General features: G+C 37.8%; 1 protein-coding gene across 4 annotated transcripts in view; it reads right to left on the minus strand.

Annotated features, from left to right (window-relative positions):
* The window catches only part of ppp2r2bb (protein phosphatase 2, regulatory subunit B, beta b), a 54,493-nt gene that overhangs the window by 3,092 nt on the left and 30,134 nt on the right, over nt 1–21,267 (minus strand). For 2 of the 4 annotated variants that reach the window (XM_043220754.1, XM_043220755.1), the window contains exons 2-6: nt 10,521–10,618; nt 8,739–8,904; nt 8,078–8,190; nt 1,303–1,480; nt 148–312 (exon numbers count right to left, since the gene is read on the minus strand). In XM_043220754.1, coding sequence (XP_043076689.1) covers nt 148–312; nt 1,303–1,480; nt 8,078–8,190; nt 8,739–8,904; nt 10,521–10,618 — 720 coding nt within the window. Of the gene's footprint in view, nt 1–147; nt 313–1,302; nt 1,481–8,077; nt 8,191–8,738; nt 8,905–10,520; nt 10,619–12,681; nt 12,980–21,267 lie in introns of those variants that run through there. The other 2 variants (XM_043220756.1, XM_043220757.1) reach the window with 2 other exon arrangements.

Genomic DNA, 21,267 nt, shown 5'->3' on the forward strand with positions numbered 1-21,267 from the left:
ATTCTCATATTGGTTTTAGAAGATTTGGTAGTATACCCAACTGAAATTTCAAAACCTTTTTGTTTGAACCAAGATCTTGAGGAAAGATATATAATGGCTAGAGAAATGAATAGCATATCTCCAACAAAAGAACCAAAGTGAACTCACATTTAGAATGGTTGTCACAAAGTGCGGAGGTTCTCATGTCGCACAATCTTATGGAGCCCTTGCTGCTACTGTAGACAAATGTGTTGCACTGGTTAGGGTGAAACTCGGCCGCTGTGATCACCTCGGTCAATTCTTCCATGTTGGCCGGCTTTATGTCCACAATATCTGAGAAGGCAGAGTGAAGGATCCACAATCCTACATTTCATATACTCAAACCACGTGATATTCCCAGTGAATCATTAAATCAATAAAAGTCCTGCTTGATTAATGTGTCTGGCTCTACAGTATATATGTAGTGGATTATTTCAGATCTTCATTTCCCAGATGATTGGATGAAACCCGCTTACAAAGAGGTAAATCTGCAACTGAGAAAATCTCATGCTAAATTTCCCCCAGGAGAATCTGGTATCCACACAAAGTCTGATAAAAAAGCTCTAGGAGCCATAAATATAGCGTCACATCCATCTGTTGGTGTTGGGTTGTGGTAGGTTATCCATCATGACATGTTGCAAGGATCGTGCATTTACAGTGTGACCTTTGGGTAATAACAGGCTTTATCTTATCCCAGACTCCCTTGAGAAGCTCCACAGAACCGGCAACCACCCATACAGACTGTCTACAGCCCTGCAGGGTCCTTGAGAACAGTAATCAATAGTGATCAATGGGGATGCGTGCCTGAGTAAGCTGGACACTATTTACCTCTGGGACGGCAAAGCAGGGGTCAGGATTAGTGGAAGACACTTGATAAAGGGTAATGGGCGTAATGTACATCACAGAGGTGTTATCTGTCAGAATTAAGTGACAGCAGAGACAGTCTGCAGGTGGTTTATAGGGTTTGTTTGATTGCAGGTTTAGCTGAATCCTTTTGTCCTTACTTTAGTAACAAAAGCCCGTCCCTATTTATTGTGTCTTGGTGGAAAGTGACAGCAGGGTTCGCAACAAACATTTCTTCCATAAAGTAACAGGACTATATAATCAAACATTAGGAGATATCAGACATGCTGATTTGGCGCATTACCTAAACTATTTTACAATTTGACTCATATAATAGACACGGTGATGGGCTGGTTGTTTGTTTGTGAGAACTTAGTTGCATGTCTGAAAAATATTGGGATTTGTTAACGTACAGAACTATCTCAGACTGTTAAAGGATACTAAAGCTTCGGTTTGTGATCTCCAGGTTCCATAGGTTGATCCTCAGATCATCCGTGGACATGTATGTCTCATAGTCGCTGTTGACCGAGATGGAGTTAATGTGATAGGTGTGAGCATTAGAGAAAATGCGACGTGGTGTTGCCTCCACCATCAAGTCCATGGGCCTCAACACAGGCACCTGAGAAAAGGCAGACACATGTATAATAATAAATAAACGAGACAACAATATTTGCAATAACAATATTTGACCTCTTCATTCCACCAAATTTAGTTTGCTCAATATTTGGTTTGAAATATTTTATAGTGAACCTTGAGCAAATATTGTCTAAAATAGGCCGTCATCATTTTATTCCTCAATTATGTTATTGTCATTTGTGTTATTAAAATAATAAGATGCAAGATATTATTTAGAAAATTGTCAAGGATATTAGTCTGCATTTATGGTTTAGGTTTAGCAGGAACAGGTGTTTTTTTAAAGGGTTTAGTAAAAGTTGTAAACTCTTTTAATTCGACACAGACTGAAATCTATTCTGGATTTTTTTTTTTAATTATCAGCCACATAATCCTCCTAATCAGCATCAGACACTGAATTTTTTTTTTTTTTTACAAATAAAGAAACAAATAAAGCCAAAATAAATGAGAAAATAAATTTTCAAATTAATTGCTTACACCTAGATATAACTGCGATCTGAATGCGAGTGTAGCTCCCACAATGCAGCATGGTTATAGTGAGCAGAGGACAACCATCTATTTAATGATGACTAATCTAAGGGCCAGCGTTCCTACATGTGCTCCGCAGGAGGGGTATTGGTTCGCAGTCAGCGTCTGACTCCCCATGAGCTTTTTATGGGCGCAGCCCTCCAACTAATGACAGAAGACGCATGGCAGACATGTTCTACTCAATACAGAGAAGAGGAACGCTCATCACCGAGCAGTGGGAGGTGGAGGAGGGGCTCACGCTGCCAAGGCAGGTCATTATCACCTAACACATGGGAACTCCATCTCCATCTTTCTATTTCCGAGGATGGGGGTGGGGTGAGGGTTGCCCTATTGTTGATGTATGCGTTTGAACTACATTTTCTACTGCCTTCACTTCTCTAATCATTTATTTTACAAACATCTGCAATAGCTAATCGGCATCTCAATTAGTTCACAAAAACAAACCAAAGAAAATGGTCATATTTTAAATTTCACAGAAAAATAAGAATTACAGCTTATAAAATAGAAAATAAAGCATATTCTTGTAGAATTCAGATTTGTTGCATTGTGACAGAAATATGACTCTAATTTGGTCTCTCAGATTGCTGATCTGTTCATGTGCTTTCAATAATAAAATTAGCTCATGAAGCATAATGTCATGAATTCGGTTGACGGGCAATCAAGGCTGATTGAAGCTATTATCTCTCAATCAAACGTTAATTAAGTTTGACTGCTGGGTTATTCAGTCACTAATGATAAGAGAGGGTTTGTATACGTGGGTACACTTTATTACAATATTATTCATAATTGATATATTTAGCATTGCAGATTTGATGTTTGTATGGAAATCACAAATCAGCATGGATTCTGAGAGAGTACGTGGAGGTTTCGTATTTTTTATTAAAATCTTGGCAGGTAGTGAAAATTAAAGAGTGAATTTGTGTAAGAGTATATATATATATATATATATATATATATATATATATATATATTTCAAAACGCTAAAAGACCAAAAAAATCAAGACAAAAACAAAATTATGTCATTGGCTGGTTGTCTTTCTAAAAAACCTTTTTTTTTTTTTTTAAAGAAATCACATATATTAGAATGAAACAGTAGTAATATCAAACTGACAGATTGTTGACTGTAGCTCTGTCAAGACAACTCTAGCATATCTATACAGGTGGAGCTGGGGAAGGTGAAGGGTTCCTGAAGGTACTAGCCCAGTATCTGAATGCTGAGCAGTACACTCATTGTTTGCTGATGCGAAAGCAACCAATCAGCTGTGAAATGTGAATAAATTATGTGATTATATTAGATGAAATTAAAACCTTTTTACCAATGGCAGAGTTTCAGGACAGAACTTTGTATTAAATGTTTTTAATGTCTTTAGGGCTGTTACAATTATAAAATTTGACTGACGATTAATTGTGTTTTATTGCTTTGATTCATCTCGTTTTTTTATTCTCATACATTTTTTGTTTGTTTTAGAAATAATTTTCATACATTGCTGTGTTTTTTTTAAATAAATAGTAGTAATTCAAATGTGAATGCAAATCTTCCAACTGCCAGCCAAATGTTTTTCGATCTACCAATTTAGTTTTGGTAGACTAATCTTATCAAAAAACTATTCTCCACAAATGAGATTAATGACCATAATGTTATCATTGTCATGTGACCTACAATACCATTGACAACTCCTTTCCTATACTTTACTATAAAATAGTAAAAAGGCAGAATAGCATGAGATATAAAAGTATCCGTTGAATATGCATCTTAGAAACTCAGAAGTACAGGAAGTAGTTTAAGCATAGTACTTTTAGTATGGAAGTAGGGAACAGTAGGGAAGTATGCATCCAATCATACATTCAGTCACTTATATTTATTATTTATTTCCGAATAAAGCAGATTTTTGAACAAATCAGTTGAGTTAATGATTAGATCACCTACTTACGTACTGGTGTAACAAATGTAATGAATACCCACACCACTAATGGCTCATTTCCACTGAGTTGGAAAGGCCGAGCTAAAGTCACTGCACAAGTGATTGGTCGACTACAATCATTACTTTTGAGTGATACAATGGAACCCCCTTCGCTCGCTACGTTCTGCTGTCTGTGAGATTATTTGCATTGGCTTCTTTACTTCAGAGTGTGCGGGAATTTTTTTTTTTAGTTTTTCAATATGCCTTCTTTTCTATTCGTATTCCCGAAACCCAGCTAATTTTCTAAACATTACTGTTATTGCGTCATGAAATGTAGTTTTAAGGGTTTTTCAGGCAAGACTGTAGTTGTTTAAAACTCAAATCTGTGGTTTATTTATAAAGACAGTGCCAATTTTATATGCTGATTTCATTGCTCCAGGCGATAGCCAGGTGCTCAGTGCTTATGTATCCGCTTACAGTAGCCTCAAGCTCGGCTAGTCCCACTGACATTTGCCGCTGGCTCCGACGTCTCTATAGTGATTATACATAACATACAATTTGCTATCGGTAACATTACATTTAATAAGCATTCAGGTATCATGCATCTTTTATTTGTTACTGGTCACATAATTTTGGCTAAGCACAAAGTTATATATTCGTTTTAAACTTGCCCTTTGTTTGCTTTTGTCTTTATTTCCTCCTAAGCCTCTTATACTTTTACAATAGCTAATATTGTTCATTAAAACTGCCAAAAAAGCCAAAAGTTGTGCTTATGGCTTTATTGTTAAACGCTTCAGTCCCTCATACACCATGCCTATCAAGCAAAGGGACCGATGGCAGTGGAAAAGCAAACTGGATTAGGGTGTTCTGTGCAGAATCGTACCGTGCCGTACTGTACCGACCCGTATCGCTCAGTGGAAACGAGCCATAACATGCAGACCGACAGTCTAAAATGAGTCGAGGACTAGAATGAACTGTATGGGGTTTATTATCATTGTATGATAATAAAAACCCAAATGTTTTTGTTTTACGAAGCGTGAAAACATATGTACAAGATCAACAAACGGTCCCCATGAAACCCTCCCACGCTGGCACTGGGCCATTGCGCCATCCTGTTGGCTCCTGGAAATTATCTTTTTTCCACAAGACTGCTTTTCATAGCCTTCGTAACAAAAACCAAACCAAACATCCTCTTAGCTGACATGTTCCTTTGTCTCTCAGTGGAACACGAAGTATACGTGCTTTCCTAAAGATATCTCAAATTCAGCGTTTTATTGACAGAGACAACCCCTTCCCCCCAGCAGAAACAATTTTGCAGGGTGAATCCCCTCGTGTTCGGAGTGCAGACGCAGATGAAGGCAGTAAACACGCGGTAGCCCCTCGCTTTACTGGATAACAGTCTGGCAGTAGGGGCAGATGTACCCTGTGGACTCCCTGCGAGGGATCCACCCTTACCTCCCCCTTTATCTCATTCTCCTCTCTGCTCAGTCTGTGCAAAGTGATAAATGCTCTGCTTTTGTGCATGCACGCACACATACACACACATTTGGGAGAGGATTTCATCTCTTCCAGCTCTAGTCTCCAGTGGGCTGCAGTGTTAGTTAAGGAGGAGGTGATGGAACTGCTGCCCTGAACACATTACGGTCGCCTCAAGAACAATCCCCTAAATATACCTCCTATCCAGAGCCACTGTATTCTCAAAAGAAGGAGAGACATAAATCGAGGCTAAATTAATAGAATGCAGATCAAGACACCTGAATCTGTCCCAGATTCGCTAAACTATAATATCTGGATTCCACTTGATGTCAACATGAAATCAGATTTGACCCCATTTACATTTTACCATGCTAAAATACAGGCCCTGGAACTCATGCGATCGGTTAAACCAGTTGACATGTCGGTCCAACTGCCAGTGTTTACACAGTTCGTGAAAGTCAATCTGCAACTTTGAATTCACATTGCTTATCCTCCAGCTTCATTTTGGACATCTGTTCTTTTGGCAATACTAGCACCCACAGGGCATTACGTTTCTATATGCTTTGGATAGTTTATTATGTTTCAGAGAAATCTACAAATTGCATCTCCCGCTCCCATGATACAATTTCGCATCGACCTCCCAAGTCACTCGTAATGCGGGAGTCAATCCAAGCCCGGCGAAGAAAATGAGGCATCATTTTGCGACGACTGGATTAGAGTACAACTGGGGTTGAATATTGACATCTTTCTGAGTGGATGACTGCTGGATAAATCAATATCATAATTACTGAATTCTCAAAACAGGAAAAATCTTTTAATGCAGGTATCTGGACGGAATGAAAACTATATGGGTCTTTTGATCTGCGGTTAATAAATTGCAATTAGTTGTAATTCATGAATAATGACTCGCACTGATTCACACTTGCATTATTTAATTGAGAGTCATAGACCATTATTTAGGAGCACATGTGCTATATGTCTGACAAATAAAGGCGATCTGAGTTTAAATTACGGTTTTCCTCAAAAAGCATTTCCCACTCCAGGGATAATCTTATTGGCATTTTCCAACGTTCAAATCAGCTGCCAGAAAACAACAGGGGCAGGACATACTTTCCAAGATTTTCTTAAAACCTACCATCTGGGGGAAGTCCTGAGATTTGTGATCTTCTCCCAAATATTATAAAATCATATAAAAATGGAAGGAAGTTATTAAATCAATTACTCAATGTCTCTTGAGCACCTGCCAAAAATTGCCTTGTATACTCCAAAAAATGTCTGGCATCAATCTAATGATTCTCATGAGAGAAGGCCACAGTATCAACACAACATTAACATTTGACATTTATCAGCTGTAGCAGCAGGTCACCTCTGGACACGTTCCACTTCCACTTCAATTCATGTATGTAGGATACGTAGGGTATATTCCTGTGGGTCCATATTGACAGATGCCCAGGCTTCCTCCACTTTCACACCTTCAACAACAGCCATCAAACATTTGATGAGATCAAGCCTCCAAAGCACTACCCGAACCCCCTACCTTGTCAGCTGTATTTGGCAAGATATGAAACTCCATCTTCCAAAACATAATCCTCCTCTTATACGCCAGGAGTGCCCACCACCACTGGGGAAGCTATGGCTGCCAAATTACAACAGTGCTTGACCTTATTTTTTTTCCTTCACATACCGGTGCCAACAGATTAAGACTCCCTTTTCCTTATGTTTGGGGAGAAAGAGACGGAAATGAGAGGAATCACATCAGTCAATACACCTTTCTTCATCTAAGAAAATAGGTTAGGGGTCTCCACACCTTCCAGCAGAGTTTAACTCAACCCTAATTAAGCACACCTGAACCAGCTAATCAAGGATCACTGGCTGAATCCAAAATCACATATTGTCTAATATAGAGGTGTCCAATTCTGCTTGAGGCCACTGTCCTGCAGTGTTACGCTCCAAGCCTAATTAAACACACCTGAACCAGCTAATCAAGGTCTTCACCCTTACGAAAAAGAGATTTATTCAAGTGCGCTATTAGTATACATCTTTTAAACATAAATTAGGAAAGTATACTTAGTCTACTTATGTACTTCTCAGAAGAGAGCTTTCTCAGAAATATACTAAAAATGACACTGAAGTATACTTGATTTATAAAATCGCGCTCCTGTTTTCGTCGTAAGGTAAGGGGAACTAGTATGCATCTTCTGTGTAGAATTTCCAAAAAAAACATAAGTGAAAAAGTGTTGCCAAATCCATCTGCGCTTTGATTATGAATCCAATTCAGTCTTTTTTTTAGCTTTTTGTTTAAATGGTTGCTTATTTCTATATTTTTTATTCATGAAACTTACCCACGCTGTTTACAAAAATGCATGAAGCTAGAACTAAATATTTTTGTTCAAGCAGATACCCTGTTCTTTCTTTTGTGCATGTCTATATATTCATATAACAAAATAAATACAATTTAATGGCTAAACGGGGACATACTTAGGGGTATACTTTAAGTATAATGTAAAGTTCACTTAAAGTAAACTTATACTTTTAGTATAGTTGGAGTACAAGCTAAAACATTGATGTAAACTAGTTGTGTACTCAAAACCTCTAAGCAAATATGTTGTAAAAATTGGGCTTCCAAGCCAAACTAAAGGCATCACAAAAAGGTCTTTCTTTAAATAGGCACTGTTTACCCTCAGAGATGTGATGGTGGTTGGGTCTCGGATCCTGCCTTCTTCATCCTTCAGATTGTAGCCTTCTGGTCGTTTGTCTCGCTCGCTGATTTTCCATAGCTTCACAGTTTTATCTGGTTAAAGAGATATATGAGACAATGTGTGTGCAACGTGGAAGCAGCGTTTGTGATGTTAGCAGCAGAGAAAATATCAGCAGATCCGCTTGAAAGGGCCAGTAAAGAGACTGAACATAGCTGGCACAACAAAACAGACAGGAGTTAAATCAAATAAGATCAATTTCTTCCAATTAACCTGATTGGACCATGTATGCTAAGCGTCCTAAAACAGGACTGTAGCTTCCCGAGAGCGATCTATCTCTGCAAAACTGATGAATGCGAGTTTGGGTCTGAAGAATTTGCTACTTTTAATTGGCTGCAGCAATCAATCGGTATTGAATTGAGCGCTGTATAAATAAAGATCACTTGACTTAGCTTGGTTTTTTTTTTTTTTGTTTATGGTGAAACCGGTTGACCAAACCAGTCAAAAGTCTGGGATCCAGATTAAAGTAAAGCTATATGCAACACCACAGACGTATAGTAAACAGAGCAACAGCCAAAACACATTTCTGCAAAAGTAAGAAGCCTTAGTTTGGATTTCCCGAGACCGCGTTGGGTTTGCTCACCATTGGTGGACAGGAGGAAATAGGCGGCATTCTGTTGAGGCAGCCAGCGGATTTTGTTGATCTTCTCCTCAATCTCCAGGCTCTTCAAGTAGTCAAACTCAGGCTCGTGGCTCTGAAAGGTGCTGTAAACATTGTACTCCCCCCGACGGTGAGGCTGGTTCTTACTCTGCAATGATGCAAGTATTTATCGGTTCGGCCAAAATAGTATATGCATATGCAATTAAGCACATCTGTGTTTATAGTTGGTGCACTGCTTTGTCTCTTTGCCTATTTTTGCCTGTATCACGCGTAACAAATGGATCTCACATTAGCGGAGCATCGCTTTTACAATTTTCATTCAGTGCTCTACATTAAAATGCTTCTACATAATTAGATACAGCAAACAAATGATAACTGGAGAATTTCTGCATAAACATCGTCTTATATTAAGTTGCTCTGTGTTACAGCCACATATGGAAAGTGGGTTGATTTTTTTTTCTTTGTTGCTAAAAGCCGTAAAATGCGTAAGAGAGGCAGGTCGGGATCTCACAGCACAAAGGTGGTCCGGGTTAGAGGAATATCTCAATACCGATCAGAGCGTGGAAACCTTCAGGGTCACTTCTCACCTTGGGAGGCGTCTAAATCAATAAGCAGAACCCAGACAGGCCGAGAGAAGACGAGGGTATTAATGGAAACAGATTTCCCCTCGGCGGGAGGGAGGGGGTTAAAGGGGGTCTGAAACAGAGTGGGGCGTGAATCACGGCGCGAGGATTAACAGACACCATGAAATCTGTTTAAAGATGATGCGAGAGTGAGACGAGGAGGGGCGGACGGCGGGGTTTTACACTTTTGTGCTGCTAGACAAAACGTTGAGGGGTTATTAGATCTCAAAGAGTTCATGACCAAGAAAAACACTGATTTAGTCAACAGAGGATAAACTGTCAATTTAGGATGAATATGCGTACTACCATGTATTACGTCCTGCTATGGCGATAAATACACAATATATTGGTTCTAATTTAAACTTGAATTCATTTTACAGTGTTTTTAAAGTAGCATTTTAAATTATTTGATGCTTCCTGGGGCGCATAATCAGAAAGTATGTTTATAATTGTAGTTTTATTAATGAAACACTGTCATAATTTGGATATAAATAGTCATTTTCTCATTTGCCTGATTTGTATGCTTCATTTCTATGATTGGTGAACCTCTTTGCATATGAAATGAGCAATGCATGAAAAACTGTACTATGTTTTTATTATAACATCCAGAAAGATGAACTAATCATGAAAAAAAGTTGACAGTAGCATTATTTTTAGACCTAGCAGCGATGCACTGCAGCCGAACAGTCCCTTCTGCTGAGCGCACATTGCAATTATTAAACGCTTTTATCATAACTAACACACTGAAAAAAATATGTAATATGAAAATGCGGAAATCAAATCAGTGACAGACTTTTAACTGATCTTGAATTGATCCAGGGATTATAAAGAGATGATCTTTGCTTTCAGTCTATAAATAAATCACAATATAATCAAATACGGGTGTTTCAATAATTCGTATTTTAAACCGAGGAGTTCCTTTTTAAGTTTTGTAAATATCAACAACATTTTGAATCTCCACTTCATGACATCTTAAACGTCCATATTCTATTCTACATTATATAGGAAACCTTGCAATGATGTAAGTGTTTATCAGTTCTACCAAGATGAAAAAAATATGCATATGCAATTAAACACATCTGTGTGTATAGTAAGGAATAGTCTTTAAATTAATGAAAATGCAATGTCTATCTCAAATTACCTCCTGTTCCCTCTGGAAGACCACCACTCGTCCACCTTTGTCCCCAGTGGCCAGGAGCTCCCCTGTTGAGTTGAACTCAACTGTGGATATGATGTCAGCTGAAAGAGAGGCATAGAAGATGATATATTAGAGCTTCTGGGATTCTCATTTAATCATAGACATATATATATATATATATATATATATATATATATATATATATATATATATATATATATATAGCCAGGCCAGCTCATGTCAGATTTGATGATCCGCTCACCATGCACTTTCTCCCTGTCTATCACCATTCCATTGATATGTAAATGTCACCATATATCACCCACTACCACTATCCCACCATCCCACCAGATATCATCTTCAAAAGCCAGAACGATCTGGAGACCTTTGAAAGGACACGTGAAGCAAGCATTAGAAATTGTAGGCTGACAAAGAGATCATACTCGACAAACAGCTGATATCATGGCCAAATGCAACGCTCTCTCCCTGCAGTGAATGCATGGCATTAGATAACAGGAGAGATTTCAGGCCGTGTCCATCAACATCAATGCAATATGCAGTTGTTTGAAAAAAAAAATCCCTTGTATGTTTATGAAGGACATCATCAAGATTAGGCACACAAAGGCATAAACTCTCAATCTGAAAAATAAAAAATAAAAAGTTGACCACTTTAAGACCACTTTAAAAGCACCACCCAACACATTATAGACATATGCTTTTAGATTGTTATTATAGCTACTAATGACAGTTATTACATCTGTCTCTCTATAGACTATCAATGCAATAAAATAGCCATGATGAATATCATAATATTTGAAAGCAAAATTAAAAAACATTAAAGGGATAGTTCACCCAAAAACAGAAATCCTAGATTTTTGCCCTCAAGTTGTTCTAAACCTGTATACATATACATTGTGAAGAATATTGGGAACCAATCAGTTGACGGTAGCCATTGACTTTAACACTAGAAGTCAATGGCTAATATCAACTGTCTGTAATTTTGGGGTAAAATATCCATTTAATTGATTGCTATGTGAATTCTAGGATGCCCTGGGTGGCATATTTGTTTTCAGGTGGAGCGTTAAAGAACAAAAATTGTATAATTATGATGACTCTGAAACTCCTGAAGTGTATGACATCTAAGGCAGAGACTAAGTGTAGTGAAGGTGGTACCTTATTTTCAGATGGGATAGAAAGTTAACTTTTATCAGATATTTCATTTCCTAACTCCTGCGACACATACAACAACCAACGTACTAAAATAAAATGTAAAATGTGAGTATTGGATAAAACTGAGCATACCTGACATTCACTTCCAAAGTGTCATAAAACATGCAAGAAGCAACATATTTTTTACAACGAGTCTTGGATAGTAAAAGTACACTTATTTTGAGTTGACCACCACAGTTTCTATTTAGAATTGTAGCGAGCGTCAATGGCACATTTAATAAAGTTTTATCAAATGATATCATCTACTAAATTTCCCAAAGCAGCCTTGCTGGTGAACATCTCTTTCTCAATACCCAACATGTTCTGAACTGTAAGTGACCCAGATCCAAACCTTTAAAGATTTTTGACACTTCAAAGAGCTGCAGCGCCGGATGGCTCCCATTGTGGGATGACACTGTGTCTAATCGCCAGCCCACCGCCAAAAGAAAGTGGGCCAGGGTGGGACGCTTAATTAAGGCAGTGCTACCAACAGCAGACAAGCCAAAGTAGCACCAAATCCGATCGTCGACTTCATCTCGAGCATAATTTGACATGTCCGTACTGTCTTCTAAATGCTTTTCAGTGCTATCCGAAGACTTCTACATAAAACGTTGCATTATTCATTTCATGGCTTCACAGATAACAAAAACTGTCTGGCATTGTGTACACGCTGTTCTTGTAGGAGTCGGTTGTTTACCTCCAGCTATCTAGGTTTTCTGGATATTTCTAGGTACTCTCATCTTACCCAGAGCCAAGATCCCAAAATAACCCGTACAATTCGAGCTCTTTCTGACCTAGCTAGTGTACAAAAACAGTTTTGAGACCGTAAGCATACATTTCTGCTACGCAATTGTAGCCTAGACATCGTTGAACGGTAAAAGACGTTGCAGTTCAAAGTTCATTAGCAAACGCCGCTCTGACTCCCTCTGCTGTGCGCGTACCGATCGATTCCTACCTTTGACACATCTTCCTTGGTCTTCCTCAAGGAGATGCATCTGTTTCTCTGTCTTTGAGATGCACTGTTGCTATGCAATCGGAAAGCGGAAAAAAGAAAGGGTTGTTTCTGCTGCGATAACCGCAGTTTTCCTTCTCTCCCTCGCTCTCTGTCTCTCTTTATCGCGCAGGTAACTCTATTTCATTGTGCGTATCATCTCACAATACGCCAGCTCTCCTCACACAATCTCAAAATGAGTCCAGCACTCCCGAAATAGTCTGCTTGGATTCATTTGCATAAATCCCAAACAAATACAGAAGGAATGACTTCTAAATATTTGCTTTTATCCATTTCAAGACGTAAATGACAGAGAGAAGCTAGACACTGAGAGGTGGAGAAAGAGAGAGAGAGAGAGAGAGAGAGAGAGACTAAGAAAAGAAACACAGACTGAAAAGGCTTGTTGTTTTTTCACCCCGATACACCTCTCTGGGCTTTTATATTGTCTGCATGGTGAATTTAAGTGCAGCGTTTCCATGACAACCGTTCTTTGGACTAAAACAAGCGCTGTGTGCGATTCTTGCAAAGACTTTGTTCATGTGGTGTGAACTGCCATCGCACTGACAGAATTTAGAGCAGTCGGGGAAATCTTACAGAGCATATGAGTCATATTTCATCTCCGATTCAAATCTGAGAAATTCAAAATGAGGTTTTTCTTAAAGAAAACAAATTGGTTGCATGTTGTGCATTGTGGCATTGTTCGCATGAAAATGCATCCCCACCCAGCTTTCTTTACTATAATAATAGCAATAATATATTGCTTTACAATGTTTCATTTATGCCTGTTGTAATAGGAATATGTATTATGTGTTACAGTCATATCTACTGTAATATAGTAAAATACTGAAATAATCAAATAATAAGATTGTATTGTAATAAAACAATAAAATGTAACAAAAATATAATATATATCTCTTAGATCTCTTACATCAAAGTGGTGGACAGAGTTTTTGTTTGGTTACTAAAGCAACATTTTACTATGACTTTGACTTTTACTTCACTACATTCAAAAGCGTAATACACTTTAACTTAATTTTTGATGAACCTGCTGAATCTGTTCACAAATCACAACTACTAATTTGCGAATCAAACTAATCTGATTCCGTCTGTTCTTTAGTCAGGAGAGATCCAGTCAGAGGGGATAATGTTTGACTCAAAATGAGCCAAGAACTGGGATAACTGTCGAAGCCTGAGTGTTACTAAGAAAAATGTACTAAAAATAAGTGTCTACTATCTGTGCCGATAGCCTCGTGGGCTACTTTGTTTCCTGTCAATATATACCGTCTTATCTTAATAAAAGCCATAAATGGCTAAAATAAATCTTAATTTTTTTTTTTACTAATGCCAGAGTTTAGTTTTGGTTAAATAAAAATAACATATTGCTAAACTAAATCTGCTGTAAAAGGCCAAGCCAATGCTTGAATGTGGCCAAATAAAACTAGCTCATCTACATGACGTTCTTAACATTTTAACTTACATTTTGAATGTACATTGTATTTTTATACTTTTTTACTGTTTATTGTTTAATGGGTGGACAGTGTGTTATACATTGCGCTTAAAAATGAATGAATGAACGTTATGCTTATTAGCAGAACAATAGATATTAAATATTCCTTACTGGCTAGTGCTGGCAAATAAATAACAGCATGCTTCATCTATTAGTATCTTTTTACTTGTAATACTTAAGTACATTAAAAATCACATACTTTTACTCAAAATTGAAAATGAGTCATTTTACTGGAGTAATATTTTATTATGTTATCTGTACTTTAACTTAAGTAGATTTGAGATATTGCTAAAAAGCTGTAGCCTCTTATTATTCTTTCTATAGCTGCTGAAATGCTATATTAGTTATCTACTGATATGTTCTGTTAATTTTAAAATGAATAAAACATTTATTCTACTCTAATGTGCATTTCAACCAATCAATAGAGCGATACAGCTGCTGGATAAAGATGTATAGCAGTACCATCAAACTCAGCAGTGGGCGTTTAGTTCCTCCAAGGGGTAACACCCTTTTATAATTGAGCGGCTTGGGCGTAATGCGATGAAAAGAATAGAAAATGATCATTTCGACAAACGTTCGTTCTTTTTGGTCGCCAACTTCATGAGCTAAAAAGGAATATTAAAATCGGAAACTGCATTTAATAGGCAGTTTAAACATCCTATGCTCTTACGCTTATTATATTTGAATTCAGTTATTATTTAGGCGAAAAGCAGAGGTCTGTCGATTCAACATCTGCATGACAGACCATAGAGCACTCACTCTTTTTTGACCTGCATTTAAAACGAACAACTTGCCTAAAAAAAGGACAGTTTATGCTGCTGTACTAACTGTGGTAAAGTTTGGCAAACACCGCCGCTCTGTGACAAAAGCAGAGCCATTGTGCTGCGAGTTAATAGGTGCTCTTTCAGACTGTCAGCGGACATTTATGCCAGCTCTCTTGAGTCTCGGCTGATCACCGTCTAGGCCTTATGGACAATACATTTTTGGAAGGCACATCTAAAGAAAGTGCAACCCAACAGTTCTCTGAAGAGGCACACCAAACAATACATGATTAGTGACCCACTTGGACCATTAGAACACTTCACATCAAACACACACACACACACACACACACACTGGTAAAACAACAGTCTATGTGAAACATATCAGGGCACGAAAAGCATCATGGGGTAAAACGCTACGGGGGTGGAGGGGTTGGGGGATAGAATAATTACACCGAAATGATATTCCGATTCCTTGCGGAAGCAGAATTCTAAATGAGTTCTCAAAGATGCAAAACATGCTGACCTAATTAGGCCCCTGGAGTACCCAGTTTTTTGACTACTTATCTTTGCATTCTTTTCGCTTATTATCAGTAGGGAATGTGGCATGGACGCAGAACACAACCGAATTTTTAGGCTAAAATGACGATGCTCGGAAGGTGAATAAAAGTCTTTGCTATCATGCAAAACGCAAAAATTTGCTAATGTAAAAATGTCTATATAAAATTATGGAGACTCAATGTAGCTATTAACCAGCGATGCACCAAAATGATTTAGCCATGCAATATTGTTCCACTATCAACTTGGGAACCATTGCACCATTTGTATCACTCTGCTTGCAGCATTTTTTTAATTTTCAGATGTTGTAATGAATAATGAATACATCATTAACAGGTTAAGTAAAAATATAATGAGTATGTATCATAGCACATGTATATAATGCTAGTTTATGAACATTAAAAGGCTTTTTCTGTGGTGATTGTAACATATTCCTTACAAGCTGTTCTATTGTCTGCTAACAATTATCATCATCTGATGTGCATTCATGTTTATTTCCTACTAAAACTAGAAAAGACAACAAAACTACGTTTATTGTTTGAATTTCGTAATAAAATTTGAAAACTGAAGCTTAGTGGGATTATTAGATTGGATGCGCGACAAATGATGTATAGTGAAGTTATGTTTTTTTCATCAACTGAAAAAAAGCATAGACTAAAGGAACATTATGGGTTGATTTAAAAATCAATATTGTTTCATCAAAATGAAGAGCGAAAAGCGAAAAATCAATATTGTCAACCCATCTCGTGCTTCCATTAATGTTTACCTGTTGTAGCTTCTTGTGTGCACAATATAGATACGAGCCATTAGCGCTGTGACGTCGCTGTTTCGCTCAATGATTCTTTTGCTCAATAGCTTCACGGGATCTTTAGATGTGTGATTTTGAAAGAATGACGTGAGGAAAACGATAACGGTTGGCGTGTGTAATAATAGTGGAGGAGGTTTGGGAAGGGCTGAGAGAACGGAATCACAGAGCACTGCTGTGTATTTGCTGTTAGCGGCTTGGCAGCCAAAGTGTTATTGGAAGCTGGATCCAACCATTATTAACACATTAGGAATGTGAGGACCTGAATAGGAAAGCTAATTAATGGAGCAACTCGGATGAGTGCGTGAGCTGAAGGCTTTGTGCGTGCGATTATGTCTGTGTGCACTGTCAATGAGAGCTGTGAATTCATCAGGAAAGAAAAAAGTACTGTAACACACAGGAATTCTGATGATTCTGGTGAAACGGAGCCTCTCTATATATCACCATTCTCTCAAGGATTGGTCTTATTGGAGATCGGTTTACAAGCAGTTGACCATCTTGTTGGCAATCATGGACACCGTGGAGAAGAGACCTTCCAGCATGTTCTCAGCGCTCCGTTCAAAAGTCAGCATCTGTGATGCTATGGAGGTGCATAAGTTGTACGGTATGGGCAGCTTGTATGTTCTGGAAGGCACTATGAACGTTGAAAGGTATATAACGTTTTTAGAGCAACATATGCTCCCCTCCAGATGACGTCTATTTCAGGGAAGGCCTTGTTTATTTCAGCAAAACACTACAAAACCATGTTCTAGTAGAAGAGTCACAATACATTCTGCTGCCATATGTTGCTTCGAGATTTCATTTTGCTTCTGTTATTGAAGCACGTATCTATCAATTTCACACCAACTCTATCTCGCCTGGTGAATCAGAGCGAGAAAATAAATCAAAAAGACAGTGAAGCCCGCAAATGCAACTGGGTCAAAGGTCACAGTGACGCGCAGAAGGAGACCGTCCTCAGATGAAACCCTTTTTTTCCTAATAACACAGGGATGACTCCAGAGCCGCAATAAAACAAGCAAACCCATACAGCAGACACCGTCATCTCTCATATGATTAAACATGAACGCAGGAGATTGGCTATCTGGCCATCTTTGACTGCCTGATTGTGGTGAGATTGGATCCCTTGATGTGCACTATGCTTAGAAGATGAAAGGCTAAAATTAGCATAGAGAGGATGCAGACCATGATGCTAAAAATCAAATACAGAGGGTGACCCGAAAGGAACGTCGCATTATGAAAAAGGGGGTGAAGTGAATACCTCTCAACCTGCTTCAAAATGTCAGGAAATCGTTTTTTAAAAAAAAAGGGACACTTGCATGCCAACAATTCTCCAGCCTAAATTTGTTAGCATGCATATAGTTCGTGGGGATATTTAAGAGAAAAATGATAACAGATATTCCTCACATTTGATGTGTTTTGTTAGTAATGAATGCACTGTCATTTAAATAAGATATTTGACTACGGTTACCATATTGATCACATAATTGCATTTTTATCTAATTCAACTGGTTTCTACTTACAAAATTACTTTTTGGAGTGGTTCAACATTGTAACCAACCATCCATTACAGTGGCCAATCAGACAAAACTACCATTATAACCAACAACTTTCAATTTTGAAAGTATTTATTTGGTATAGGCAATTTCATTGATTATTACAAATGTGTTTGTGAGAGACCGGAACATTAGCAGCAAGACTTCAATAGTTCAGAGTTATTTTTACAGATAGAAGTAAAAACATATAATCAACAGTGATGTCATGCAGCCATAGGAAAAATATATACTGTACATTTTTTGATTTAAAATAAAAATCCACCTGTATCTACAAATGCCTACATATAGCAGTATGTAGAACACTTTACTATGCCATGAAGTAAAAGGAAAGGATGAATGAATAGCAGGAAAGCAGCATAATTGAGGTCATGTGAATCTTTCAACATGGCTTATACACTACTGTATTTCAGTACCATTTGAATTTCCCCCATATTTAAGCTAAATGGAACAAGTCATATTTTTTTTAGAGTCAGGTAGGTTTCAAAGCAAATTATGAAAGTATATAATTTCAGGTAATTTAGAAAATGCTAGAGTATTACTAGGTACTGTAGGTTGGCGTCATGAGTGTTAGTAGCTATATTTCTATCAGTGTTGGGGATAGCGCATTAAAATTAACGCAAGTTCCGTAATCAGATTACTTTTATTTATTTATTTTCAAAACGCTAGTTTTTTCCCATTTACTGACTGACAGTCCTGTCCTCGTGCTGACAAAAATCAGAAGGTCAGAAGCATTGTGTGTGAATACAGTGGAGTTTTAGACTAAATGTGAATGTGAATTAATTAAAAAAAAAAAAAAAAAATTTTAAAAGTAACTTTCCCCAACACTGGTTTCTATCACCCTGCTTCTATGCGTATTTTAAAGTATCGCATCCAAAATGGTAATGCTTAATTTTCTTATTTTTCAAAAAACATTTTACACTCATTTAAGGTGCTTTTTTAATGTAATGCAAATAATGCAAGATTGAATCCATTTGCCAAATAAATTAGTCTCTGAACACCTGAAATGTTATAGTCATTCTGAAATCTCTTTCTGAAGTCTCTGGGATTGTTTTCCTCTAGTTATGTTATGTACCTGGTGATCGATTACAAAAAATAGCACATAAAATTTGAGGCAGAGCCCAAATTTCTGGCCGAATTTGATGCATAATGCATAATTATTTAGCAAATACCACGTTATCATATGTATATGGACTTTTACATGTGTTGCTGACTTAGTAAGATTCTAGGAACAAGAGTAAAGTAGAGAGAGACGGGGAAGACAGCTTGTACAGTTTAATGCAATGCTAAACAACTGCACGGGAAAGAGATTAGCGCTGTGAGGTATCTGAATTATGTGCGTCAGAGGGATTGACTCTGGGATAATCGTGCACCCTGACCCCGTTTCAAAGGCAACAGTGAAATGCTATGAACTCTGCCTAATATAAAATCTCTAGTAGTGTCTACTAACAGACTAATGAACCCATTTAAACTCACCAACTTCATACATAGTTGATAACCTGGATGAATCACAATAAGGCCATCGCAGAAGTTACTCATGTTTCCTGTTGTGTTGATCTGCTGCACTAAGTAGCTTAGGCAGAAGTTTCTAATCTTGTGTTCCATGAGCAACAAACAGCCATTCATTCTTTCTGGAGGTATAAATAACTGACCTGCACTAGCCTATGGCCATATCACAGATCACCACAGGCACGTATCCGTCTGTACAAGAGGATCTCAGAAGCAAGGATAGATCTCCTAGCTCCTTGGGCAGATCCGTCTCTCTAGTCCATTTAGTGAAACACAAAGATAAGTTAAATACTGCCTGAAAAGGAACTCGAAATCTACTTTTTGGTCCTATTGTGGCTTTCTTACAAAGAAATAATGTAAGAGAACATAAAAAAGTTAAATGATTTAATGAATCGGAGATCTGGTGACATTAAGCAGCTTTCAAAGCTTCTGGGTCCCAATGAGCTTCTCGATTTGCTGGTATCAAATCATTCAAGGCCAAATTGAAATTGCAACTGTAAATTCCTCTGAATGAGAAAAAGGCTCCCTGTGCAGAACGTTTATAACTTAATATGTGAAATGGTAAGAGTGCCTTAGGTACCAATAATTATCATAATTAATCAGAGTGTCAGAGAGTATCACAGTAGCCTGCCCTCCACAATAAATATGAGTAAAGGCAGCTGTGAAAATAAATCTGCATTGCTTATCCTTTTGGTCTTTCATTAAAGCAATGCACTAAATTCTAACCTATCACGGAAGTTGGGAGAGAATCTCATGACGAAATAAATGTTCATCTCCAACGCATGCTGGCCAAAATTATTGGCACCCCTAGAACATCTTATGAATAAAATATCTCTGAAGTATAATGCCATTCATATGTACACTTTTTAACACGCAAGGGTGATTATGAGCTTGAAACTGTCTAGCTTGTTCCACAGGATTATAAAACCAAATTCCCTTAATCATCCATAACCAACGAACAGCGTTCTGATGTGCAGAACAACATCGTTGAGAATCACAAAATAGAAAGCGGCTGTAAGATAAGCTAAAGCGTCGAAAATCCCTATTTCCACCATCGGGACAATAATGAATAGGTTCGAATTAACTTAAGATGTTTCAAATCTGCCTGGAAGAGGATGCGTGTCTATATCATCCTAATGCGCTGTGAGGAGGAGCGTTTGATTGGTCAAAGACTCTCCGAGGATCATGGCTGTAGAGTTGCAGAGATTAGTTGAGTCTTGTGGGCAGAAGCCTAAAAAAAATGTTGTTTGGGAGGGTTTCAAGAACAATTTTCCAATTTTCCAAGAAAAAACTTTAGCATATTGAGTTGTCAGACAGGACTGGAACTTCAAATGGACTTCAAAAAGTTCACCCACTAGATGCAAAAATAATTAAAGCATAATTAATAGTAGTGAGAATTGGTCTCTAAATTAAAGTGTGACCATTTTAATTAAAATAAAACCAAACACTCTCTGGAGATGTGTTAACTACAGTATGCCTTAATACGCTGAAAACACTTTTTGCTATTAAAAATGAAGAAAAAGCTAAAGCGCGGTATAAAAAATAAATATCTAACTGCCTCCTGTCTCCTTAACAATCAATCTCCTGCCTTTCCAGTCTCTTTCTCGTACTGTACTGTGAGCAGATTTACTTTGGGAATAATGAATATGCCTCCAGGGGCTGAAGCTAAAATATTTCGTTTCATGAATAAATTGAATGGGTTAGCCAGAGGGTGTTTGGCTTGGCAGCAACGCTTACCGGGAACCAGTCAATAACAAACGGCACCCGCTCTGCATCTAATGATCCAGAGAGATTACATGAGAACTGTGAACAGCAGCAGACTGCTGGAGTTTGCTTTCTCTTTACCCACAATGCACCTCT

This window comes from Puntigrus tetrazona, chromosome 21 (assembly GCF_018831695.1).
Source record: "Puntigrus tetrazona isolate hp1 chromosome 21, ASM1883169v1, whole genome shotgun sequence".
In the NCBI taxonomy this organism is placed as follows: Eukaryota; Metazoa; Chordata; class Actinopteri; order Cypriniformes; family Cyprinidae; genus Puntigrus; species Puntigrus tetrazona.